This window comes from Neltuma alba, unplaced genomic scaffold, assembly GCF_004799145.2.
Source record: "Neltuma alba isolate B1F8T4 unplaced genomic scaffold, ASM479914v2 tig00012988_pilon, whole genome shotgun sequence".
In the NCBI taxonomy this organism is placed as follows: Eukaryota; Viridiplantae; Streptophyta; class Magnoliopsida; order Fabales; family Fabaceae; genus Neltuma; species Neltuma alba.
The window spans coordinates 311,582-338,523 of NW_021637341.1; the positions used below are offsets into that span (position 1 = coordinate 311,582).

General features: G+C 34.4%; 1 protein-coding gene and 1 long non-coding RNA gene across 2 annotated transcripts; both read left to right on the top strand.

Moving 5' to 3' along the window:
- The first annotated feature begins 1,155 nt into the window (after nucleotides 1–1,155).
- On the top strand, nucleotides 1,156–2,561 carry LOC114733207 (methyl-CpG-binding domain protein 4-like protein). Its single transcript, XM_028920621.1, has 5 exons — nucleotides 1,156–1,189; nucleotides 1,260–1,319; nucleotides 1,405–1,768; nucleotides 2,112–2,308; nucleotides 2,408–2,561. Exons 2-5 carry the CDS (start codon nucleotides 1,264–1,266, stop codon nucleotides 2,520–2,522), a joined length of 732 nt encoding a protein of 243 aa, XP_028776454.1. The 5' UTR covers nucleotides 1,156–1,189; nucleotides 1,260–1,263; the 3' UTR covers nucleotides 2,523–2,561.
- Nucleotides 2,562–9,504: 6,943 nt separating this feature from the next.
- Nucleotides 9,505–25,999, top strand: LOC114733224 (uncharacterized). The gene is made up of 3 exons (XR_003739058.1): nucleotides 9,505–9,515; nucleotides 16,940–16,945; nucleotides 25,873–25,999. It is a non-coding gene; the product is annotated as an uncharacterized LOC114733224 (long non-coding RNA).
- Nucleotides 26,000–26,942: the final 943 nt, after the last annotated feature.

A 26,942-nucleotide genomic window follows, 5' to 3' on the forward strand; every position in this document is an offset into this window, starting at 1 on the left:
TCCAAACTCAATTCACCTTACCTAATTTAACTTTTACTCAATCTTACTTATCTAAAAGTCATATTAGAAATAAACTACTTGTTCCACTGCCAATCTAAATAGACCCTTAGAAATCAATGGTTAGATTTCACATTTTAAAGATAAAGAGATCCGAAGCATAATTATGTGAAAATGACAGACTCTACTTTTTAACAGGAAAAATTAAATTATAAATGTGATTAATTGGATTATACAGAAAAAGCAATTTAAAAAAATTACACTCAAAATTTAAAATTTAACTTTGAAATTCTGATATAAAATAAGAAGAGGGAATGGGGAAGAGAAGAGGTAAGAGGAGGCAAGGAAGAGGAAGATGAGGAAATTAAAACACAGAAGGGAAGCCAATACAAAAAACTATATAATTGCAATATTCCAACATTTCCACTCTATTGTGATATGAAAATCTAGATCTATCCATACTAAAATAATAATAATAATGAAAATGATAATAATAAGTGAAGAAAAATCATATTGGGGTAACTTCAATTTTTTCTCAATTTTTGATTTGATACCTATATGTTTCTTCTTAATTAAATCATTTAATTTTAATTTTTTTAACTATATTAGTTCTTGTAATATTGTTCTATTAGTGTTTTTAGTTTTTATGTAAGGATTAATAATGTTAATAGAAAAAAAATAAAGATTTAATTAGGAGAAAAAATGCATAGGCATCAAATTAAAAATTAAAAAAAATATAAGTACCTCAAAAGTGGTTTTTTCGAACACGTAATTCTAATAATAAAAATACTAAAATATCAATAAATCTAAATAAATTTTCAGATGATAATAAGTCTAAATAATTGAAATATCCTTGAAATAATATAAGAATAAAATTATTTTTTATCCCATATTTCATCAAATTTTTTTAAATAATTAAAAATAAGTTATAATTCTTTTTTTCCCTCAAGGACAAAAGCAAAAGAAAAGTAACAGGAGAAGAGTATGAAATCGAACGGTCTAAATTTTTTTAAAGAGTTTTTGAAAAATTATGAAAAAGGGAGATGGCCATGTTCCCAATTTGAGGCGCGAATCCCATCTTCATATTTGGCCGGACCCCGCCTTCCTATTCACAACTCGCAGTTAACCTTTCAGTTTCGAGGAGGGAGAGTTGAAGACACCGTCGTCTTCCAGAAGTTTCCAATCGCCTCAGGTACCCTCTCATCTTTTCTCTTGTCAAAATGTTTTTCTTTGTCTTAAACATGATTTTCTGCTGCTGCTAGGCAAATGGAGGATTTTAGTGTGGATGATCCCTCAAATCCCTTCGCCCGCTTCGCATTCACGTATGTACAAGTCGTTTGTCTCTCTGCTTCTTTGAGATATCAATATTCTTAGGAAAATAACGAATCATTGCTCTTCTATCTGTAGAGGCAAAGTTGATCCATGGAAGCCGGGATTTGCTACCCGTACTGCACCATCCAGGCTAATACCTGTTAATAACAACTACAAAGCCAACATGCCTCCTCTTTCGAAGGGTGTTGTTAAGAAAAAGGGCGTGGGTGTAGCTAAGAAGAATGGTTTGGACAAGAAAAAGAGTGTGGTTGAGAAAAGGTCAAAACCCAAATCTCTTAGAGCTGATGAGAAAAAGAAGGATGCCTACAAAAGAAAAGCTCCTGATAACACTTGGAAGCCCCCACGATATGAGCCTCCTCTTATCCAAGAGAATCATGCTCATGACCCTTGGAGGGTGTTGGCTATATGCATGCTGCTAAATTGTACCACTGGAAAGCAGGTACAATTACACATCTCCCCTTTTTGCCATTTAATTTTGATTAGTGTTTTCCTTCGAATCTTAATGTCATTGATGTTTCCATGTGTTATGATATTTAAATTTGGACATATTTAATTCATACATGTAAGCTCATATGTGATAAGTCTATTTCAATTAATATCAGTTAAAATATCATTTCCTTAAATCTTCTAAAAAGATGAAGGCTCTTTTAAACTCGATGAGATCATAAATATCTCGATTATATGCAAGGTAATTTTCAAAGCATAGTAATGAAGAATATTTTTGTTTAGGGGACATAATGCCGGTACTATAATTACTCATAAAAGAGAGTTTTGTAATGCAGGTTAAAGGAATTATTTCAAATTTTTTTGATCTATGTCCGGATGCACAAACATGCATTCAAGTTCCTTCTAATGTATTAGAAAAGGAAATTAGAAGTCTAGGTTTGCAACACAAAAGGACAGAACAGTTAAAACGCTTTTCTCGAGAGTATTTAGGAGAAAATTGGACGCATGTGCCCCAACTGCATGGTGTTGGCAGGTAAGTTGGATGATGCCACTGGCTTTCTCCCTTATTTTTCATATATTTTACCTAGTTTTATCTAATTGATGCTATCCTAACTAACGTTATTTCAATCAGGTATGCAGCTGATGCATATGCGATATTTTGTACTGGGATGTGGAATGATGTGGAGCCGAAGGATCATATGCTAACTCGTTATTGGGAGTTTCTTCATGGAACCAGAGGCAATTGATGGAGTGCTTTGTTTTTTGGGAAGACACCTGCAATTATTTTGAGGCAAGTAAATGGTAGAAAAGATTAACCTTTAGGATTCCCATATGAAGTGTTACTCATCGGCATTGCAAGGTCTTATTTCGTTTTCCAAGTTACTGATCCTGATCTTTAATGGCAAGTCTTTCATGAGTTGAATTGGTTGTTTTAAGTTGTTTCAAATCTTTTGACTGTGTTTTATTTAAATGCTAATATTTTAGATGACGAGCTGTGGGATTAGGTATTTTAATCTACTGAGTTTTTCTTCTCCACATTGGATATATTTCCCAATAGCCGCTTGAGGTTGATTAACATTTCAAGTGTTTACTGTCTTTCAAAATTCGCAAATCTTCTTAGGACTAGTTAGATGATGATAGAGCTGAAGCAAGCACAAGATTCTACTTCTGTACATGCTAACCATTTCCAGGACTCGGGCTTTTTTACAGAACACTTCCTTTCAATGACTATGTTATCGGCTCCCTCTATGCATAGAAGAAAGTGATATTTTAGTTTAGGGTATAGATTTAAATGCTAGGACTGGAGTTTCATTTGTATATATAAATATTAGGTGTCTCTTTTCTAGTTTCAAGCATGTCCTTAATCTGGCTCTAGACTTTTATACTAGGTTTTGGAGGACCAAGGAGCATATCAGCCTTCTCGTCCTTGCTGTTGTTTAATTATGATAGGTTTACTAATGGCTCTTTGTTATGATGCAAAGTGTTACAGGTCGAGGTGGCTATGGTTTTGAAGCTTAGGTTGTTGACGTGGAGATCCTTTATTGACAAATGAAAGTGGGAAGTCTGGGAGAATTGTAACTTGGTTCATGTAAAGCTTATGTTTTTTGTGGTTGACTTAGAGAATGACTATTTTGTGGACTTTATTAGACTTAATTAAGTGTAATTTAAGGAGTATTTGCCTGTGAACATCGATACTCCTATTCTACCTCCTTTGCTTTAGTTGAAAACTTAGTCTTATTTATTAGTTCAAATGTTTTTGCTGGTTTATGTTTTGCCAGTTCAATGCAGTGTTCTGTGTCTTTCTTTTTCAGGCATTCATGTATAGTTGGCTTATTTTATTATTATTTTTTTTAAACATACCATATCTGTTGAACCGATGACTATATTTTTTCTAGGATGGTTTAAGTTTTGACTATTTGAAATGGGTTTCTATTCCGTGATGATTTTTCAAACTATGTGTGTCATTTGCTTAAAAGCCATAAATTTGGGACTCTATGGGCCAATAATCTTATGTCGGCCACGACCAATTCTTTTTGGATGAAAAATGATGTTTGGCTGATGAAGTAGTCGTTTTTATTTTTAGTTCACCCTTCAGGTTCATTTGCACTTTGAAGCAGTTCAAATTTAATGACAAAGCAAAAGCTTTTTCCGATATAGTTCTCCAATTTAGTTCGCAAGAATATTTTCTTGATTGCTCCCTCGCTTCTCTCCCAAAAAAAAGAGTTTCTCAATTGCTTCTCCCTATTCTTTTCACAGGCTTCTTACCCAACGCTTTAGTCTCTTTTTTTATCCTATTATCACTATTATTTGCATAAAGGAGAATCCTACAAAAAGGAGTTCTCAAATTAATTTTTTTTTGCCAAAATATATTATTATTTGCTAGTTTAATGTTATTAAAATCTATTAAAGTATTGTTACTCCATCTGGTTTGGTATTAAAGTGCTATTACATTTAGTAATTTCAGACTTTTTGTTTTGAAGTTTTCCTTTGCTTTTTTCCCCAAAACAATCATTTGAAAATTTGATTTAAATCAAATCTAATCTAAATTAATAAAAGCATAATCATACTCTTGGCATATGATGAACTTAATCACTCATAGTGATTTCAATGTTTTTGTTGCAGGTTACAATCACAAGCATCGAATTTAAAATGTAAATTTATGTCTAATTATTAGTGGGTAGAATTTTAATCGTGTGATGTCATATTCAATAAAAAAATAGGAAAAATATATTAAAATACCCCAAAAAATACTAAAAGATCAATTAGAATGGGTGAGTTTTAAAATTTCAAATCAGACCCCTTATATTATTTTTTAATTTTAAAATATTATAAAATGACAATATTATCTTTACTATCAGTTATTACTTTCACATAGTTATTGACTATTCTAATTTCATTATTGACTTCTTTTGCTTTCAAAATTCCAGTGATTACTTTTGTATAAGTATTAACTACATAATAGTAGTAAATAATTAAACAAAAAGTAGTCATTAAATCTCTAACAATAATAAATGTATTTTTTTGATTTTGGAAACAAAATTAATCAATAGCGAAACTAGAATAGTTAATAACTAAACAATAATAGTCACCAAATTTTTATGGCATATGATGAACTTAATCACTGATAGCGATTTCAATGGTTTCGTTGTAGGTTACAATCACAGGCATCGAATTTAAAATTTAAATTTATGTCTAATTATTAGTGGGTAGAATTTTAATCGTGTGATGCCATATTCAATAAAAAAATAGAAAAAAGATATTAAAATACCCTCAAAAATACTAAAAGATCAATTAGAATGGGTGAATTTTAAAATTTCAAATCAGACTCCTTATATTATTTTTTAATTTTAAAATATTATAAAATGACAATATTGTCCTTACTATCAGTTATTACTTTCACATAGCTATTGACTATTCTAATTTCATTATTAACTACTTTTGCTTTCAAAATTCCTGTGATTACTTTTATATAAGTATTAACTACATAATAGTAGTAAATAATTAAACAAAAGTAGTCATTAGGTCTGTAACAACAATAAATGTATTTTTTTGATTTTTGAAACAAAATTAATCAATAGCGAAACTAAAATAGTTAATAACTAAACAAGAATAGTCACCAAAATTTTAAAAATGAAAGTAATCAATTGCAATGCTAGAGTAGTCAATAGCTAAACAAGAGTAGTTATCAAAATTCTAAAAACAAATGTAATCAATAGCTAAAAAAATAGTCAATGCATAAGAAATGATAGTTACTGGAGCTTCGACAACTAATCAGCTAAGTTCCTATGACAAATCGCCAGAGTTTCGACAGCAAGCCACTAGTAGGGTGGTCAACGCCTAAGCTCCAGTGGTCAGAAATTGGCTAAGGTGGCAATATTTAAAGAAAAAGAAATAGTGAAGGGCATTAATGTAATTTTGTAAGATTTGAAAATTCTAAAATAATAGTAGGTGTCTCAAGTGAAATTTTAAAATTCACCCACATTGATTTGTCCTATAAAAATTTTCAGGGTATTTTATTTTTTTCCTAAAATCAATTTGGGAAAAACCCTGAAAAGTTTCTATTGTAAAGTCTATTGCACAAAGGACCAACTACTAAAGAACTTAGGTTCATGAGTAGGAGTAATTTTTCTTTAATTGCATGCAACTTATATTAAGCTATGTGCTTGTTTTTTTTTTTTTTTTGCCAATGTTTGGTTCCTTTGAACAATAAATTTTGTAACCTAGATTTGCAACCAAGCACAATTAGAAAAAGTAATATTAAAATAAAGAATACTCGCACATAACTTATCAAGATAAAAAAAAACATGGTAAAAATTTTTTCATATTAAGTTTTGGTATCTTGGGATTTTATGAGACTTTTTTCTTTTTTAGCTTCGGATATTGGTATGTGGATCCTATTACTTTTTTGGTAATTAATAAAATTAACTTCTTTTTAGCCAAAAGAAAACTCTTTTTAACGAGCTCTCTAAATAATGAGCCTGTCACTCACATAAAGTTCAACTGTATTTTTATTTATTTCATGGTCTTATTTTATTCCAAATTATCATAATTCTAATTACTGGGACTAATAATCTCTTAGACCCTTAGTTGACATATTTACAGCTTAAAAAAATTAAAAAACATTTTGAAAGTACCTATACTTTTTTTAATTTTTAATTTTATACCCAATATAACAAAATTACAAGAGATAATGTTATTGTAAAAGTAAAATTAAATAATTTAATTAAGAAAAGAAAACAAATAGGTACCACATTAAAAATTGAGAGAAAGTATAAATACCTCTAATATGATTGTTCTCAAAATAAGTATAAAAAAATAAAAATTTCATCTTGTGTGCTGTTAGACCCCCGATTCCAACAAATCCAGAAGAATCCCAGGATCCTTATCAAGAGAACTCACAGATTTAGCTCACTCAACTTGAAAGACTCCATCTCTCTCAGCCAAGCCTGCAGTTATAAACTCCATTTCTTGTAAGAAATCCCAAGATCATAACCAAGATGATGATGATGAGACTCTGCTCAGAAAGTTTGAAGAATACTAACTCAAAAGGAGTCACAGACCACCTTCACACTACAATACAAGAATCTATGATTCTGATGCTCATAACTCTGACCTAGAAAATGTCATAAACCTGTCCCCAAGTTATGAACCCATCTGCAAAAGCTTGCGATCAGCATAATCATCAAGAAATCTGCTTTGTGTCATATTAAAAGATAAGGAAGACTCGCCAGGAATCTGCTTTATGTCCTACGTCTACTTTAACTTTAACCTTATTAAAGTAGTTCATCTTGTTATAATAATTAAAATAGTTTGTCTTGTTGTAATAATTAAAAGAATCTTTGCCTTTATGTTATATTATAATAATGGTGTCCAGAATCTCTACTATTAGGTTTTTGTCATGTTATGACCCAGAATCTCTATATAAACCATGCTTTGCCTATAGTTAAAGGCAGAAGGAGTTGTAATAACTTCCTTATATAATATTAGTGTGCTTTTCTCATGACCTTTTTCTAAATTCTTGTCTTCTTTTGAAAGCCTCATTTATAATACCTTTCTTCTATCATCAGAGATTTTAAGTATGTCTACACTTGTCTCTTTCAGAGAATCCTATGCATCAGAAATAGAATCTGACCACGATCCATTAAGATGTGTTTAGTAATGACTTTCCCAGTTATTTTAGATCTGGTATTCAAAGATGAGAGTCTTAATGGATTCTCTAGATATCTGATTAAATCCTAATTATTTCATATCTCATTCTTCGTCATTTTTTACTTTTAAGACCCTCTCTAATTAATATAAGGAAAAAAGACAAAAAAAATGATAGTTCAATAATAAAATTCCCAAATAGTCATTTAAATAAGCAAAATTTTATTTTAGGTATAGGTGACTAAATTGAGATTTGCAAATTTACTGAAAAGACCATATTGCCCTTTATATTTTTTCAGAAAAAAACACTAAACACCCTCACCACCTCGCTGGTTGCCCAAGCTTCAGTGTTGCCGACAGCAGCTAGAGTTTTGATGGCCTGTCAGCAACCAGTTGTTGGAGCTTTGGCGGTTGGAAACTGTTTTTTTGGAGATTTTTTTAAGTCAAGTAATGCAATTAACAAGTTTTTCTAATTTTATTAATGGGGTCGGTACAATAGTTAACAATAAATTTATAAAAAAAAAAATAAAATGTGACATTTTTATAATTTTAGTAACGCGATTAATAAATTCAGTAACACTATTAATAAGTTTGTTATAGCATTTAACAAGTTTTTTGAGAAATTAAAAAAGTGATATTTTTACAACTATGGTAGTAGGAAGTCGTGTCACAATATTAACAACTCTTATAACATTATTAACAACTTTAGTAATAAGTCATGTAATAATATTAATAACTCTCATAACCATAGTGATAGCCTAATAAATGAAAAATTTTTGTTGTACAACCCTCATAGGGAGTTAATATTAAAAACATTAACCTTCACAAGTAACTTTTTGTCAATGGCACTATGAGAGTTGTTAATATTGTTACATGACTTGTTAATCATGTTACTGAAATTGTAAAAAATATTAATTTCTGAATTTTTTAGACAACCTGTTGTTAATTGCTACATCAAGCTTGTTAATAACGATATAGAACTCGTTAATTGTGTTATTAAAATTGTAAATATGTCACTTCTTAAATTTTCTTAAAAATATTTTGTTAACTATTATACTAAACTTGTTAATAGTATTAAATAACTTGTTAATCATATTACCAGACTTGCAAAAATTCCTAAAAAATGAATGATGGTCATCGGAGCTCTGATGACCGATCGTCAACTAGCCGCTGGAGCTCTAGTCGTGGCGGCCAACCTAAACTTTGGTGGCCGCCGGCACCAGAGCTCTGACAATTGGCTTACTTGTAAGGGTGCTTGGTTTTTTTTTTTTTTTTTTAAATAAAGGGTAATATGATCATATTTGCAATTCCCAATTTGATCACCTATACCTAAACTGGAATTTTTCTTATTCACGTGACCATTTGGGGAATTTGAAATTTAGAAATCATTTTTTTGTCATTTTTGTTTATTTAGGTCATTCTCTCTAATTTTTGCTTAATATACTCTGTGATTGTAAACTTCCAACAAAGAAAATAGTAAAATAATAATATATGTTCTCCATTTACTAAATAATTGTCATTTTTTGGCTCAAAAACATAATTGCCATTTAATTTATGTAGACATATGATAATATTCAATAAATGACCAAATTGGGAACAAAAAGTTATACATACTCATATTAATATCATTACGCTTATCATCAAAATAAACTGTTTAAATGGTAAATTCTTTGTTTCACGTTTTCTCACCTCATAAATAAATGTATTTTAAGAAAAATATTACATTTATTGTCTCCAACTAATTTCAACTAGCTTTTTTATCAATATAATTTGTTTATTTGTTTCTTATAAAAAGAAACTAGAAATATTCACGATTGATATGATGGAATATAAAATCAGCAAAATATGTCTACTTGCCTATATTACCTTCTTGGCTGTGTTTTCTTTTTGTTTTTGGATAGTTGGAATCCACAATCTTAAAATCAAAATTTGAATGAATAGGCTTCAATATTTTATAAGATAGATTTTTAATTATGGTTCTAGGCTATTTAGATTAAGTTTTCAAAACTCGAATTTATTTATTATTCTTCAGAATTATATATTTTAATAATAATTTTGCGGAATTATTCACATTTTAATTCTTAAGGTAGGGAGTGGGAAAGCCAAAAAAAAAACAAAAAACAAAAGACGTCAAATCTGAGCGACTTTAAATTTCCCATTTTGATTAATAATATTACAAAATCAATGATCAGATTTTTGCATGGCACCTATTTCTTATCATTGCTTTTTAATTTTTTTTATATTGAGTCATTGATTATCTTTTTGTTTTGTCTTAATTACAAGAATCTTCTCTCTATTTTGATAATATATATATTTTAGTTTAAACATTAATACAGTTAAAAAAATAATAAAAAAGTTTTTACAAATATTTTTAATTAAAAAATACTACATCCTATTTTAATTATAAGACCTTGTTTATAAACTACAAACAAGATCTTATAATTAGGACCAGAGATAGTATATTCTAATAAATCTTGTTTACTATTTTACCCTCATTGTATTATAAATTACTTTAATTACTTCTTCCTCTCTTTACAGGGAGATATTTAGGAATTAGCATGAATCATACATTAATGTATCATTTGAGGGAGACCATGCAAAGATATTGTTCTCATGAAATAGTGGATTCATGAAATGTCTTTGATTCTATGATATTTGTTTCATTTAGGAGGTGAGAATTGCTTTGAGTTGCTTTCTTGATTAGAATTATAAGCTCTACATGCATAGCATGGCGAAGCACATGCTAGTTATGATTATACATAATAAGATTAACACAATAGAGATGAACTAGAATTTAAATATATATTAACACAGTATTTTAGGAGACAGATATTTATCATGGTACACTTGAGTGCCAGCTTTGCAATGTAAAGCTATGGTGGAAGAGAATTGCTGTCCAGAGACAAATTCTACTTACACACACCTTTCTTTAATTTAAGGGATAATAAAGTAGACTAAATAAATCATTTTCCAAGTGTACGGGCCACTAGCTTGAACTACAAAAAAAAAAAAAAAAACTGCTTTACAATTGTAATATCAACTTCACTTGAACAGAAAGTGTAAATGCTTTACAAGTTGAACTTCCTACCTTTGTTTGCCAAAATCAATGCTCTACCATCATTGTATTCTGACTGCTTAGATTAATGATTCCAAAAGGATTTGCCAGTCAAACAGCTTAAGCTTCAAAAACTTGAAAATAACAGATATGTCACGTCTTGGAAATTGCATTATAACTAGGTGAAGCCCTTGCGGCCTTCCCATTGCATTAGATATATTCACCCGTAGTCCTTTTGCTGAGATCATATGAAAAATTTGATGACTTTACATATAAGCAAACTATGTTCTACACGCAAAGCATATGACCCAGATTTTAGTGAGACAAAAGAATTTAAAACTTCAAATAGATAGAAATTGAGAGAAAGATATAGTAAAAAAAGACTTTTTTCCCCCTTGGATTCTTGAAAATTGAATCAAAAGTCTACAACTAAATCAAAGACATGCATGAAATAAGAAAGGAAAACCCAATTAAGAGAATCTTTTATATTAAGCACACAGAAAACAAAAGTAATAAAATCAAAGGAATTCCCTACAAGTCTTGGAGGGAAACACGATCTTTGCTTTGCTGTTTAAGGCTAGCGTAGGTCTTTTTTCCAATAAACAAAAAACCGGACCGGGTATTGAACCGGTCGAGGAAGTGGTTTAAGGGTTAATGGTTAGATCGAGATCAGACCGGGGTCAGACCGGTTATATTAAAATAATATAATTTAATTAATAATGACAAAATATAACAACATTAATAATCACTTATAACAAAATATAAAAAAATACAGCAATAATTTAGTTACAGCACATAACAAAATAATTGAAAATATTCATCATTACAATCTTTTAATCATTAAAATTCAAAATATTATATTTGATATAAAAATATTTGATTATAAAATTTTTATGTAGTATAATAAAGAAACTGCATTCATCTCATTGTTTTGCAAGACGATCATTTTTTTTATTATAAAATATGTATTTACAATTTACATGTCATGGGAGATAAAAAAAATTAAATTAAATGAGGCTTTGAAAAACGAAAAAAAATGGACAGAACACATTATACTAGGCCTGCAAAATAAAGCCTATACATAGGGTCTAACACTTGACTTTAATTTGCACAGGCTTTTTATTTTGTTGGACAGAACACGTTATACTAGACCTCAGCTTCTGTTTCTTTCTCCACCGTCTTCTTTTTTTGATTTTTTCGACTTCATGTCTCTTCTCCTTCCACCTTCCTCCTCCCCCCCCTCTCTCTCTCTGAAAACTCACTTCTTCTTCAATGGGTTTCAAACAAAAGCAACAAGGATGTGGCTCTCTACAAAAACAATCGGCAAGCTCCTCTCCTTCTCTGTCTTTCCCTTTCATCCTGCTCTTCCTTTTCCTCGCTTTCATTCTCCTTCTTTCAAGTCTGATACGTTTTATCTGTGACTCTTCTCTTTTTGCCTCTTCTTCCTCCCGTAGGACATGGAAAAAAGGAAAAGACCGAACAACCCACCTCAGCCGGCGGTTATCTGGTTTTAAACCAGTTTTTACCGGTTTAGCCGATTCGTTTCCAATTCCTTTTATGCGCGGTCTACCAACCAAACTAGACCGGACTGAAGACTGGTTCACCGGTTTTTTGGTTGAATTGACCGGTCCGGTCCGGTTTTGTTTTACCTTGCTTTTTTTCCTTGTATGGGTGTCCAAGTCTGAAATAAGAACAATGAAATATGAGAGAGGAATGAAATATGAGAGAGGAATATTAACAATGAAACACGAGGAAGGAATATTTGGATCACAAAAACACGAGATATTTTTTAGTTTCTTGGAAATTTAGATTTATTTTTAGAGTCATTTAGGACTTAGTTCAATAGATATTCTGATAATAAAAAGGATTATTTAGCTAACAAGATAGATAGGTGGGGACATTTGAGTCTTTCTAAACACCCCCCAAATTGTACTTTCAGCAGCTTACGTAATGTCAGAAGGTGAACAGCCATTTTTCCTCAACAGGTTCGACTCTTTTCTCTTGGCGAGACAATGTGAACTTTTTATTCCTAAATAATTTTATTCTTTGAATTGAAAACAAAGGAATTCATCCAAGAATGCATAAACAAAAGCTAAATTTAAACAACTCAGACTAAGAAGCCAATTGCATAACCGTGAAAAGCATTGTCAACATATAACTAATGTCAAAGATTCCAAAAAGGATAGCAATAATATAGACACTAAATCAGTTTACTACCTCTTTCGTTTAGCACCTTTACCATTCTAGCGCAACCATCGGCTGTGGATAAAACTCTTTCCTTGACCTTACCTGTAGTCTGCAGATGGGATAACCCAAAAAACAAAAAAGGAAGGGGAAAATCAGTACTGGGTGGAATTGAATCAAGCAAATATATCTCAACATGGCAACGTTTGTGACGTTCAAAGTTAGAATTGTTTGCCCGTCTTTTGACTGAGACGCAGAATGCCTGAGGTGAGAGCACTGTGGGGAATCAAAAGTCAAATGATAAGTTGAATCTTCAGATGCTTCGGCAACCTAGATATGGTTAATGTGTTCCTTTCCTTTCCCAGTGAGGTTACAGAAGCCAACCTGCATATAATAAAAGTTACAGGATTTATCCATCTTAGGAAGTAATTCAATTTAACTTAAGACATATTTCTGAGAAACGCTAAAATAATCAAGATGTACGGGTGTGGAGATTTCAAACCTTCTAGTACATGAAAACAGATAGTAATCACAATAACGAATAATATATATTACTTACTGTTGATCCAACGAGGTTACAGTTGATTGGTGGAGTCAACTCATATTCCGCGGATCGAGAGCAAAAGCAGATGGCAAGCAAACTGATTGACCGTCCAAGGTTTACACTAGACTTGGAGCCATCAAAAGCAAAAGCCCATTGTGTCTTCTGATGACCAGATGATTAACTTCTCCCACATGCACAATATAGGCGGCAGTATCGAACTCACTAGGAGACAAGTATATAAGGACGCAGTATCAAACTCACAATGGCATGTTGCGTTCCTTTCATTTTTTGACTGCGAGCAGTAAGATATATAATACCTTCAATCCTATCCTTAATACAAGAATTAGTTGATTAATTTGAGTAGATTAAGAAAATCAGTTAAGTTAGTTATTTTTAATAAATAAGTGTTATTTTTCAAAAATATTTTTACTAATCAAATGTATTTAGCTAGAACTACTATTATTACAAAGACTACCTTTAGTAAAAATGTATAAATATGAGAGATAAAGTGGATTGGGGGTACTATATTTAGGACTAAAATAAAATTCAAAAGAGTCCTTATATTAAGAAGGATGGTATAAAATATTGAGGTAACAAGTAACTTGGAAAGAGGGATGTCACTCAAACTTGATAGTAAGATCGATTTGCTATTGGCGGCAGCAAAGGAGGAACAGTAAATCCGGTTCGAGTCGCGTTACAAGGACACTGTCCTTGAGAGATATTCTGCAACCCCTCGGTGTAACAGGCAACAGCACTCCCTAGGATCAAACGAACCCTTCCTGCGAAGCAAGGCAGCAGAACAGCAAAAGCAACTGTAACAAGGAACACAGCGGGAGAGAAGAGGAAGAGGATGGAGCAGTGAGTCTTTCACGCTGTCTGGACAATCCCTTATATAGGCGCGAATGGCCACATCACCGGAAGACGCATCCCTCTGTTTCGCCGAGCGGGTACGACAAAAGCAACGCAAGTTTCCGTCGGAGACGGAACAACACGAACGTTGGTGCACACAACGTTCGTTTACACCCCGCGAGACACGTCTGGTCGGCCACAAAACGAGACGGCAAGCCTCTTGACTTTTAATAGGTCCAAAATAAGGCTTTTTTGGTAAGCAAAATTTTATTAAAAAATATCCAACAAAGTTTAAAATAATTTTCGCAAAATGAAGCATTGCCACGTCTAATTCACGCGCAGGGGGGAAATCGCCGATTTACAACTGCGTTTCCCTCCTAGTGGCCCGTTGTTGTGTGCATGAGGCCCACTTCTCTCTTGGCCCATTTACCCCCCCAAGGAAGCTTGATCTCATTTATACACTTAGTCTTCTTCTCATCTTTCCCATGTGGGACTTTATTTGACATACACATTGCATTGTTTCACAACAATCCCCCACATGTGTCAAATAAAGAGCCAAAGTTACACACATGGGTATAATCATTGTATCTAGTGGTTCTTGCGACTATGAACTAGACCTAGACCGATAACACTTAGTACACAGAGATGCCAGTGAAGCTTGCTTCTATGAACTGTCATCTCTTTGGCGTGTACCAGAGGCATTAAAAGTCAGATTATACCCCCACATTTCCGCTGTTAACGACGGTTTTGAGCGTTATAACGGCCGTGCGCGTGCCTGGTGTATAACGAATGCTCTAGAGATTTTGCCATGATCTCATAGGAGCGGCCCCACTCCACATTCGTAGAGGTGATTTCATTTAAGTGTACCTGCACTGACTACACCATCTCGTAGGATTTGAAATCATTAAGAGCTTTGCTCAACCCTCCAACATGCAATCTAGCACTTTCTCGCACATCATAGGAATGGACTAGTAATTTTGGTTTAGTGCTAGCAGTACTAACGAGCGACTTGTTCTTACCCATTGAACCTTCTTCATAGGATCACCAATCACAAAGGTTGGGTTGCCATTGCTGTCGTAATCATACTGGCTTTAGTCCCATTCCCCTCGATGTTTCGATAATTTGTTTCCTCCCTAGGGGTTTTGTTAATGAATCTGCTAGGTTCATTTCTGACCTCACAAAATCGATTGAGATCACCTCGTCCTTTAGCAGCTGCCTTAAAATATTGTGTCTCAATCGAATGTGTCTGCTTTTGCCATTAAATGTTTTATTTTTGGCCATGGCTATTGCTGCCTGGTTATCACAGTGTAATGATATTGATGGCGTTGGCTTGTCTCCCAATGGGATATTTGCTAAGAAGTTTTTCAACCACTCAGCCTCTGTACCAGCCAATTCCATAGCAACTAACTCAGAATCCCTTAAGATCGAGTTATGATGCTTTGTTTGGCTGACTTCCAAGTGACAGCTCCACCACCAAATGTAAAAACATAACCGCTAGTGGACTTTGTCTCGTCTGAATCTGAGATCCAATTAGCATCACTGTATCCTTCTAATACAGCGGGAAATCCACTATATAGTATACCATAATTCATGGTACCCTTCAGATATCATAATAATCTCTTCAGAGCTTCCCAATGTTCACTGCCTGGACAGTGAGTATATCTGCTCAATTGCACACGCATATGCTATGTCTGGCCTGGTATAATTCATCAAATGCAACAGACTCCCAATAATCTGTGCATACATAGATTGAGCAATCGGATCTCCTTTATGCTTCTTTAGATGCACACTAGCATCATAAGGGGTACTCAAAGGAGTTTCATCATAATGTTCAAACTTTCTCAGTATTTTCTCGACATAATGTTCCTAAGAAAGTAAGATACCATTCTCATTTCTTGTGATTTTAACACCTAAGATTATTTTTGCTTCACCCAGATCTTTCATATCAAAATTTGAATTAAGAAACATTTTTGTTTCAAGCACAACATTCATACTGGTTCCAAAAATAAGCATATCATCCACATATAAACAAATAATCACACAATCATCATTCACAACTTTAGTATAAACACATCTTTCTACTTCGACAGTAGAGAAACCACCACTCATTAAAACTTGATCTAACTTCTCATGCCATTGTTTGGGTGCTTGTCTTTAAGCCATATAGAGATTTTACTAACTTGCATACTTTATTTTCTTATCTAGGAACAACACACCCTTCAGGTTGTACCATATAAATTTCCTCTTCTAAATCACCATTTAGAAATGCTGTTTTAACATCCATTTGATGAATGAAAAGCTTATGAATTGATGCCAAAGCAATAAGGATTCTAACAGATGATATCCTTGTAACAGGAGATAATGTATCAAAATAATCAACATTTTCCTTTTGGGTAAAACCCTTAGCTACAAGTTGCGCTTTGTATTTATCTATGGTTCCATCAGGAAAATATTTTTTCCTAAAGACTCATTTGCAACCTATAGGTTTTGCTCCTGAAGGCAAGTCTACCAAAACCCAAGTTTTATTTTTATTTAAAGAGTCTATTTCATCTTTAATTGCTTCTTTCCAAAGCTCTGCATCTGGAGAAGAAATTGCTTCATAAAAGTTTCTAGGTTCATTTTGTACTAAAAAAGTGTAAAAATCATCTCCAAAAGATGTTTCCTTTCTTTGTCTTTTACTTCTCCGTAATTCTTCAGTCAAAACTTGATTTGTTTTTTCTTGAAAAGAAGCAGAAGGATTTTTAACACCTTTGGGAATATGCTCAACTTTTAATGGAAAAATGTTTTCGAAAAATTCAGCATCTTTTGTTTCAGTAATTGTGTTTTGATTCAAAACTAAAAAACGATAAGCAGCACTTTGTTGAGCATAACCAATAAACATACAGTCAACAGTTTTAGAACCAATTTTCCTTTTCTTAAAATCAGGCAATAAAACTTTTGCAAGCCACCCCCACACTTTCAAATATTTAAAATTAGGTACAAAACCTTTCCACAACTTATAAGGTGTTTTGTTAGTTTTCCTATGAGGTATTCTATTTTGTAAAAAGCAAGCAGATAACAAAGCTTCACCCCATAAATTATCAGGTGCACCAGAACTCACAAGCAAAGCATTCATCATCTCTTTTAAAGTTCTATTTTTCCTTTCTGCAACTCCATTAGATTCAGGTGAGTAAGGAGGTGTTACTTCATGTATTATTCCCTCTTTTTCACAAAAATCATTTAATAATAAATATTCTCCTCCTCTATCAGATCTAACTCTTTTAATTTTCCTACTTAGTTGATTTTCTACCTCTGCCTTATATAAGATAAATTTTTCAAAACCTTCATCTTTATTTCTTAACAGGTACACCTTAGTGTATCTAGAAAAATCATCAATGAAGGTAATATAGTATCTTTTACCACCTCTAGTCTCTGTTTGTTTCAAATCACCTAAATCAGTATGTATTAATGACAATAACTCAGTCTCTCTTTGTGTAGGAAAATGTGATTTTTTAGTCATTTTGGTTTCTGCACAAACCTCGCATTTACCAATATTATTACTTTTAGTTTCAGAAATTAATTTAAGGTGTTGCAACCTTTTGATATATTTCCTATTAATATGCCCTAATCTAGCATGCCACAGATCATAAGAATCAACCAAGTAAAGAAGAAGATGCATTATCATTCATATCGACACTCAGTACAAAGAGACCTTGATTACAGTAACCCTTCCCCACAAGAACATTGTTCTTTGTCATCACAATTTTATTAGACTCAAATGACACTTTGACCCCAGCCTTTCCCAAGAGAGCCACAGAAATTAAATTTGCTCTCATATCGGGCACATACAGAACATCATTTAGCACTAGAGACTTCCCAGATGTGAGTTTCAGCACCACTTTTCCCTTTCCCTGAACCTTTGCAGTTCGGGAGTCAGCGAGATAAATTTGATCTTCCCCTTCTTCGAAGGAGGTATACATTTCCTTGTTCGCACATATATGCTTGGTAGCCCCAGAGTCTACCACCCATTTTCTCACATCAGAGATGAGGAGGGCCTGAGAAAGCATTGCAGCAATTACTTTGTCATTGTCGCTGTCATCTCCTTCAACCAAATTCACATTTGGCTTGGGAGGATTTTCATCCTTTTGAAAACTTCCCTTAGCCCTCTTTCTGCACTGTGCTGCATGATGTCCTGGTTTCCCACAAACAAAACAATTGCCCTTTTTCTTGAATTTGGAGTTAGTGCCCTTGGGTTTGTAATCAGGCTTCTTATTTTTCTGTTTCTTTGAGTTAGGGTTGTACCTCTTGTTGCGTGGTTTTGTTTCCACTAGATTTGCTTTGGCAGCCATCTCTTTCTCTTTTGCTGCTTGTATTGTCCCTCTGTTGGTATCTTCAATGATGATGTGAGTGATCAAGCCGGTAAGCGACAATTGTTTCTGTTTATGCTTCAGTTGTTGTTTTGTAGTCGTTCCATGAGGTTGGTAGTTTTTCAATCAGGACTCCAGCGATGAACTCGTCAGGAAGATTGATCTTTTCAGCCCGAAGTTCCTCCAGTAATTTGTGATATTCATTGATCTGAAGCTTGATGCTTTGTCATCGGTCATCTCCCACCTATAGAAGTTTTCGACCATAAATTTTGCTTTCCAGCATCCTCAGCAGTATATTTGAGAACCAATGACTCCCATATTTGCTTGCCTCTCTCAGACACTATAGATATCAAATAAATCATTAGACAGTACTGATCAAAGTGTGTCTGCATACTTTGTTGGCAGGTGCCACAAATCCTTCTGTCCTTGATCAGCGTCTGAGCAGGTTCTGATTGAGTCAGCGCATTAACGACTCCATGCATGTCCAGAATTGTGTAGACACGTTCTTGCCACTGCCTGAAGTTGTTTCCATCGAACATTTCTATCTTGGACGTATCAGGGAATGGCCTAGGAAGCGGTATAGTCGCCGGGACATTCAGGGGAACGTTGACAGGAACAGCACTGGAGCCAACGGCGGCGTCATTGTTTTCAGCCATAGTTCAGAATATCTCTCAAGATTGTTGGTGGCAGCAAAGGAGGAACAGCAAATCCGGTTCGAGTCGCGTCACAAGGACACTGTCCTTGAGAGATATTCCGCAACCCCTCGGTGTAACAGGCAGCGGCACTCCCCAGGATCAAACGAACCCTTCCTGCTAAGCAAGGCAGCAGAACAGCGAAAGCAACTATAACAAGGAACACAGCGGGAGAGAAGAGGAAGAGGATGGAGCAGTGAGTCTTTCACGCTGTCTGGACAATCCCTTAAATATAGGCGCGAATGGCCACATCACTGGAAGATGCATCCCTCTGTTTCGCTGAGCGGGTACGATGAAAGCAACGCAAGGTTCCATCAGAGACAGAACAACACGAACGTTGGTGCACACAACGTTCGTTTACACCTCGCGAGACGCGTCCGGTCGGCCACAAAACGAGACGGCAAGCCTCTTGACTTTTAACAGGTCCAAAATAAGGCTTTTCTGGTAAGCAAAATTTTATTAAAAATATTCAACAAAGTTTAAAATAATTTTCGCAAAATGAGGCATTGCCACGTCTAATTCACGCGCAGGGGGGAAATCGCCGATTTACAACTGCGTTTCCCTCCTAGTGGCCCGTTGTTGTGTGCGCGAGGCCCACTTCCCTCTTGGCCCATTTACCCCCCCCAAGGAAGCTTGATCTCATCTATACACTTAGTCTTCTTCTCATCTTTCCCATGTGGGACTTTATTTGACACACACATTGCATTGTTTCACAACATTTGCGACAATTGAAAAAAGGCCTATAACAGAAGAACCATACATTGGATTTATGAAGTCAGTACAACCATATAGAAACCCATTAAGAAACTGAGTAAAATATTTTGGTCGTCCTTCTGTTTTGCCTTAATTACATGTTCCTTCTATTTTAATAATATAAATTTCAGTCTAAACTATTAGCAACTTAAGGAATATTTTGAAAATATTCTTTAAGTATAATTTTTAATTAAAAAAATATTAGAATAAACATTATTTATTACTTTACCCCTCATTATATTAAATATTTAATTTATCCTTTAATATTAATATTTATTACACACACAAGGCTCCAGAGAGCATCATCGGTTAGATCCTCCTTAATTACTTTATTGTATAATAGTCTCAAATAAAGGAGAAAATCCAAATAGATAATACAATACTGGTTTTGGGGCCGGTCTATGTACCTTCCTAGTTTCCTTAGCTCTGTGAGAATACTACCATAGTCTTTGAATTCTTTCTTTACTAGTAAAGGTCTTTTCTAGATGGGTATGTTCTTGACCTTGTCCTATTCTGGTCTTACCATCCTAATTGGTATTGCCTTGATTACACTGGGACCCCCTTCATCTGGACTAGGTCTAGGCCTCACGGTACTGATAGGCACTGCTTTAAAAGCATTGGGGCCTGCCTCCTCTGGGTGTGACCTTGGTTTGGTAGCACTTTGTGTATCACCCCCCTCAAGCTTTATAATGTCATTTGAGTCTTCCTTAGAGGAGATATCCTCTATTTCACTAAGGAGCTGATAGTATCTTGGTGGTGGAGTCGAGTCATTAGGGTTTAAGTTATGTGAGTGGTACCACTCTGGGTACGACTCCCCTGGCATTCTCTGGTTCACCATTTCCCCAAAGTCATCGCTGCAACATGCCATACTTTTCCTGCACTCTATTCAACTAATAACATAGACGATCCACCACAAGGTATAATCCCATCTAGTAACATCCAATCAAGTAGCCATATTTCACAATTATTACTAACATTCAATCACCATTCATCACAATAGTTAACAATCAGTCACAAGCCATAATCCTTAATCGAGAATTAACCATTTATCACAGCAAAAATCAAGCAACACAGTGCAACTTGGACAGAGCCAGAACCTTTGCTCTAATACCAAAAAGTGTAACATCTCCTTTAGTACCCCCATTATATGTCAATTGGAACCATTATAACGCATTGCCCAGTGTTTCCGAGTGAAAAATTTCAGTTTCAAAATTTCACATTTAATTATGTCTGTATATTGTTCATCCAAATTTGAGCCAACTTTGAAAATTCATAACTAATCCTAGAAAAATTGAAATGAGGTGATTCCAATTTTCATGCGAAGCTTGCTAAGAGTTCTATAGAAGAAAAATATTCATTAGACGCAGTTCTATCCCAAACAACACTAGAAAATTCGACAAGGTGCACTGTTTGTATGGTCAATTTTCGAATTTTCAGGATTTTAGCCCAACTTTTGGAAGGGCATAACTCTTAGCACACAAATCCAAATTTGATGGTTTACCATTTGATTTAAAGCTAAAAATGAGATCTAACTGCCTTCAAAATCTCAGGTCTAAATTCTGTAACATCCTGAGTTTTATTGGGTTTTAATAGCCTCTTTTGGTTGATTTTGAGGATAGATTAGCAATTTAATTTTGATCTTGGTGTTTGGGTTGGATTTAAGGTATGTTGGAGGAATAGGTGAACATACCTTCACCGCGGCGCATCGAGAGTTCCAGGGGAGAGTATCCTTTCGGGAATGTTTCACTACGGCGAAGGTAAGGGCATACCGCGACGAAGTTTTTCTAGGTGAGCGAGAGTTTCCTTTTGGGAAGCTTTCGTCGCGGCGAAGATTGGAGTTCGCTGCGGCAAAGTCGGGTTTTCAGACAAGTAATCCTTCTCGGGATTAGTTCGCCGCGGCGAAGATATGGGTTCGTTGCGGCGAAAGGTGTCGAATCTATATAGACGCTGGAGGGTTCAGTTGTGCGAAAATTAGAAAATCTGAAGGAGGAGAGAGGAGCTTTGCTAGGGTTTCGATGTTGAGGCTTGGGAAAGACATTTCTAAGGACCCATTACCTCAGGTAAGTGATTTTAACCTCTAATCTACTTTCTTTCTTGGAATTTTTGAGGATTTTTGGTGGAACCCTAGGATTTTCTAGGTTGTGATGGAATTGAGGTTTTTGACTGATTGTTTTGAGTTTAATTGATTGCTTTGGGTTAGTCTAAGTATTTAATCGGTGTAGTTTTCTTGGATTTAAAGTATCTTGAGTTTTTGAAGCTAGGGTTTATGGAAATAGGTGATTTGGGATTGAGGATGACAATGTAGAGGTTGATTCTGAGTTTTGTGATTTGGGTTATGTTAAGGAGGGTTAAATTGGATGTTTAATCAGTTTAGATTGTTGTTGGAACTTCAATTGTTCAAATGGGATGTTTGGGTGTAGAGTGCCTATAGTAGGTCCTTGAGGTTTGAACTCTAATTGATGCTTAGAAGGAGACTTGATGTTTTAATAGACTTTTATGACTTTGGAGTGTTGTTTTGATGATTATACCCTTTGAGTTGGGTAGAGTTTTGGTTGGAGCTAGGAATTTTGTGTCCCCAAATGTTGTGTTGGCCACATTATTAGTTTGAAAGCTAATACATGATGGTTGTGTGTTTGTGTGCTTGTGTAGACCGGTTGTGAGTCTTGTTGGTGCACGGGGCCACATTGTTGGTTTGTTGTTCCTTGCTCAGGCGAGAGGTAACCACTTTCCAATCCTTAGTACTTGCTTCTGTGGTATTGTGAGTAGATTTATGTTTTGTGCTCCAAGTAGTAATTATGTTCAAAGTGTATGTTGTGTATAAAAAGGAAAACCGTTTTGTGGGGTTTCGATTGATGATGAATGAAATCTTGAAATTGTGAAGGATATGCCACTGAATGAAGTTACTTATGAAATGTTCAACTACTATTTGATTATGGTGTGAGCATGATGCATGAATTGGGAATTGGTGAGAGTTTTTGATAGTTACTACCACGTGGTAAGGCCTCCATTAATGCATGATGGTTGGCTCAGTACGTCCCCCATAGTGAGGGATAGGCCTTTTGGCTCCCTACGTCCCCCAGAGTGAGGGATAGGCCTTTTTGGGCTCCTTACGTCCCCCATAGTGAGGGATAGGCTGGGTTCGGCTTCTGAAAATCCCCCAAAGTGAGGGATATGGTTGATGGGAATTACATCATTGCAATTACATAACTTGTTATGGCTATCTTGTTATCATATTACTTGTGAACTGGCCCACTTGACACCTCACGAGCACCTATTTAGTAGTACCTAGAATTGAAAAGGTTGGTTACTGGGACTTTGTCTCACCCCGTGGTTTATAATGTTTTCAGGTGAAGGTTCTAGGCATGCGCCTTCGGGAAGAGACGCAAAGGCTTGAGCTTGGTTAGCTTTAGGCCTCTAGCCTTTGTTTATGTATGACCAGTTGTATATTGTCACAGTTACGGTCCTTTAAAATATTTTGATTACCCAACCTTATTGTAAATTGGAGAATATGTTATCTCCTCGTTTTAGTTGGCCGGAGGCCTTTTCTATTGTTTTATGAAACTTTGTTACTTGGTTGAAGAGTAATTGGATGGGCTGATTTTGATGTATGTTGTTACCCGAGCCGGAGGCTCGGAGGCCCAGTGCATATGAATGAATGATTCTTAGTTGCATGCAACGGAGTTTGGGTTTGACCCGAGTTTGAAAGTCAATTTCTAAAATTATGCAAATTTCTTTCTACTATGGTAGTTCATTTTAACAGCTTTCTTTTTCTACCATAGTAGTGATTTTATGATGAGTTATAATGTTATGAGGTTAAGGGTTTTACAAATTCCATCATTTTCTTATTATTTTATGTGTCACCATTTTGTCCCTAATTTAGGCCATTTTATCCCCGAATCACTTCTTTCTTGAATTTTATATTTCTTTTTCCTATTCCATACCCTGTAGGCATTCTACCGCTCAATATTTCAATATTTGGGTATGTCATAGGGATATCATTTACATCATATTATTATTCATAATCCATTACAAACTTGGCATAAAGTTTAGTAACACATCACATGATATTCCAAAATAACATAATGATCATCAAGCTTCTTTATCCTAATACCAACTCCTTGCCTTGATCCATGGATGAGCCACTTCCTAAATGATAAATAAATTGACATAGGGAGAATGAGATTTCATAGAAATCTCAGTAGTATTTGAAATACAATTATCATACAAATCAAACAAATTATCATGTGACATGTTATAGAACTTCAAGACATCCTCAAGTCACATGAAAGCATATCCAACAATATGCTAGAAAAGGAACATTAACACTTCCACACTAACACAATTTAATGCATTTGGCCAAAGCATAAATCAAGGGTATCCAACCAACTAAGACCACAACACAAGTTCCTTAATATAAGCAAACAACACATCACATTGAACAAGCAACATAAACAATCAAATTATAATTAAAGCTATCTTTTATCACTTGTCCAATTTAGTCACTTCAAGGAACAATGATCCTCCTTAATTCCTCCTCACAAAATCTATTAAATCAAGCATAAACATAGGCCACATTAATAATCAAACCACTTAAACATAACACTTTATCTTTAACTTAACAATTTCCCCCCATTTTTCTTGGATTTTCAACAAAATAATTCCTCCTTTAGAATCAATAACCTCATGACTCATTCCCACATGATTTTTCATGAGGAATCCAAATATGAAATCATAATTTTTAAAAATCTAACTCCTTCTCCATGAAATCATGTTGGTTGAATAGGGGTATATACTTCCAAAAATTTTATTTTTGATTCCAATGATTTTAAACACTTCCCAATAGTATATCCCTATACAAAAACATGTTTTAAACTCATTGGAATCATCAGATCAAACTAAAACAAACTGCTACCCCATGTACTGTTGTTGGCCGAATTAAACCCCTAGAACCTTAAGTGGATTTTCTTCCAAAATAAATCTATACACCACTTATAAATGCTTATTCTACTTGATATTTAAGGTCTCTATCCTTCCCTAACATCACATGATCCACCAAAATTTTGGGTAGCATGTATACTTAATTTTTCAACTCAAAAACCTAATTAAATTAGTGTAAAACTTAGGGATAAGGAGGCTTAAGCATACCTTGATATTTTCCTAATATAAATCAACTGATTCCTTGCTCAAAACCTCCACAAATTCAGTCTCCCTTGGTCAAAAATGAAAATGGCAGCACCTCCCCTCTTTTTCCCAATTTTCCAACATTTTTTTTGTATTTTAGGAGGAGGTATTTGTAGAAAATATAATATGCCATTCCCCTCTTAATTTGGACATCCAAGGTGGTAGGAAATGAAGTGTGTTGGCAGCCATCAAGTGCCTCATAGCTTTATATTCCAACATGTATCCCTTAATTTTGTATTTTATTTAATTAAATATGGAGCTATCTAGAAGCTGCACGAATTTAGGCCCTTATTGGGCTCAATGTGGCCCCCCAAATGGTTTGAGTTGGTCCAGAAAGATGGCCCGTAATCCAAATCAAAATCATAAACCAATTTGAAACTTTATCGGTTACTATTCACTAGTAACCTTTCAAAATTTTTTTCAGACCTCCAAAAATTCATTTCTCTCCATGATAATTTACCTTTTAATATGAGAACATGATCTAAAAATTTTCAGAATTTTTTGCTACCTCTAAGTATTTATTTTAAATTTTTTCCGATTAGGCCTCTATCAATATCACTCTGAGAAAATAAATTTCTTAAAATTAACTTCTAAGCTTCTAAGGCCTAGAACTAATTTTATAAATTCAAAATATTTAGATCATTTGTCCATAATTTTTCCACAATTATTGAGGCATTTAACTGATTAAATAATTATTTTCCTCTGATTTTCTAATATTTTTCCGAAAAACATCCATTTTATCAACGGATGCCGCTTCCCATATTAGGTAAAAGTGCAAACCAATAGCCGCAGAAGTAGGAATAATGGCACTAGAAATAATATTGTTTCTATAAAGTAGAGGTATAGAAACAGGCTCATGAATACCATCAATATCTAGTGGAGGGGCAGCAATGAAAGCAATAATAAATACAGAAGTTACGGTTAATAAGGTAGGAATCATCAAAACACCAAACCATCTAATGTAAAGACGGTTTTCAGTGCTGGTTATCCAGTTACAGAAGCACCCTTCCGCAGTAATGCTTTTCAAGGAGATGGACTACTTTCTAAACTACGATAGATATGGAGCGGATGGCGTACTGATAGATCTCCTATTCGTTCGTTCTGGATCTAGCTGATAAAGCCCTTTGCTTTAAATTAGTAAAGCGCTAACGAGCAAAGCAAGAGAGTTGCTAGTATTCCTTCAGAGACTTTCTTTTTTTATTTCTGGCGAGGTAGAGCCTTAACCCGACACAAGATGGGACCCTATTAGGATAGCGGGCTTAGAACAAGACCCATCGGTGGATAAGATCACATCTTCATAACAAACAAAAGGTGTACACGTTCGACCTCACTCAAGGTAATGGGCCAAACCTGACGAGTCCAAACTTGGTAAGGATCTCTTCCCTGCCTATTTGGAGGGCTGACAGTTGCTTGCTTGTCTAGGGCTGAGCTTTCCGGTAGGCATCAGTAAATTATATTATTAGAAATTACCACTTACTTCCATAAAAACTTCTTTCGCAATTCCAGCTCGGCCAGAGAATCAAAGGGCAGATGGTATGTCTTTCTATCCATCCTGATTGTTGGATTGAAATTCAAATCCTACCTTTTGCGAGCAAGTTTATAAAAAATAGAATCTTTCCTTCTCTTTTTATCAGTCATACACAAGATGATCAAAGTTGAGGACTACTTTGTAAAGGTCATAGCTGTAATTTGGGCTATTGAGTCAATTTTCTCTACTGCACCCTTTGTTTTAAAGATCATACTTGACACAAAGTTTATATGGTTTGGTTGTATATCTGACTATGAAATTATGAATCATAAAGGACAAAAAATGACTCTTATTATGCGACATACTCATATGCAATTTTTTTGGGGTTAAAGCCATATTAATTTGTGTAGTTATAAAATAGTGTGATAAATTTTATTGATGGTAGGAG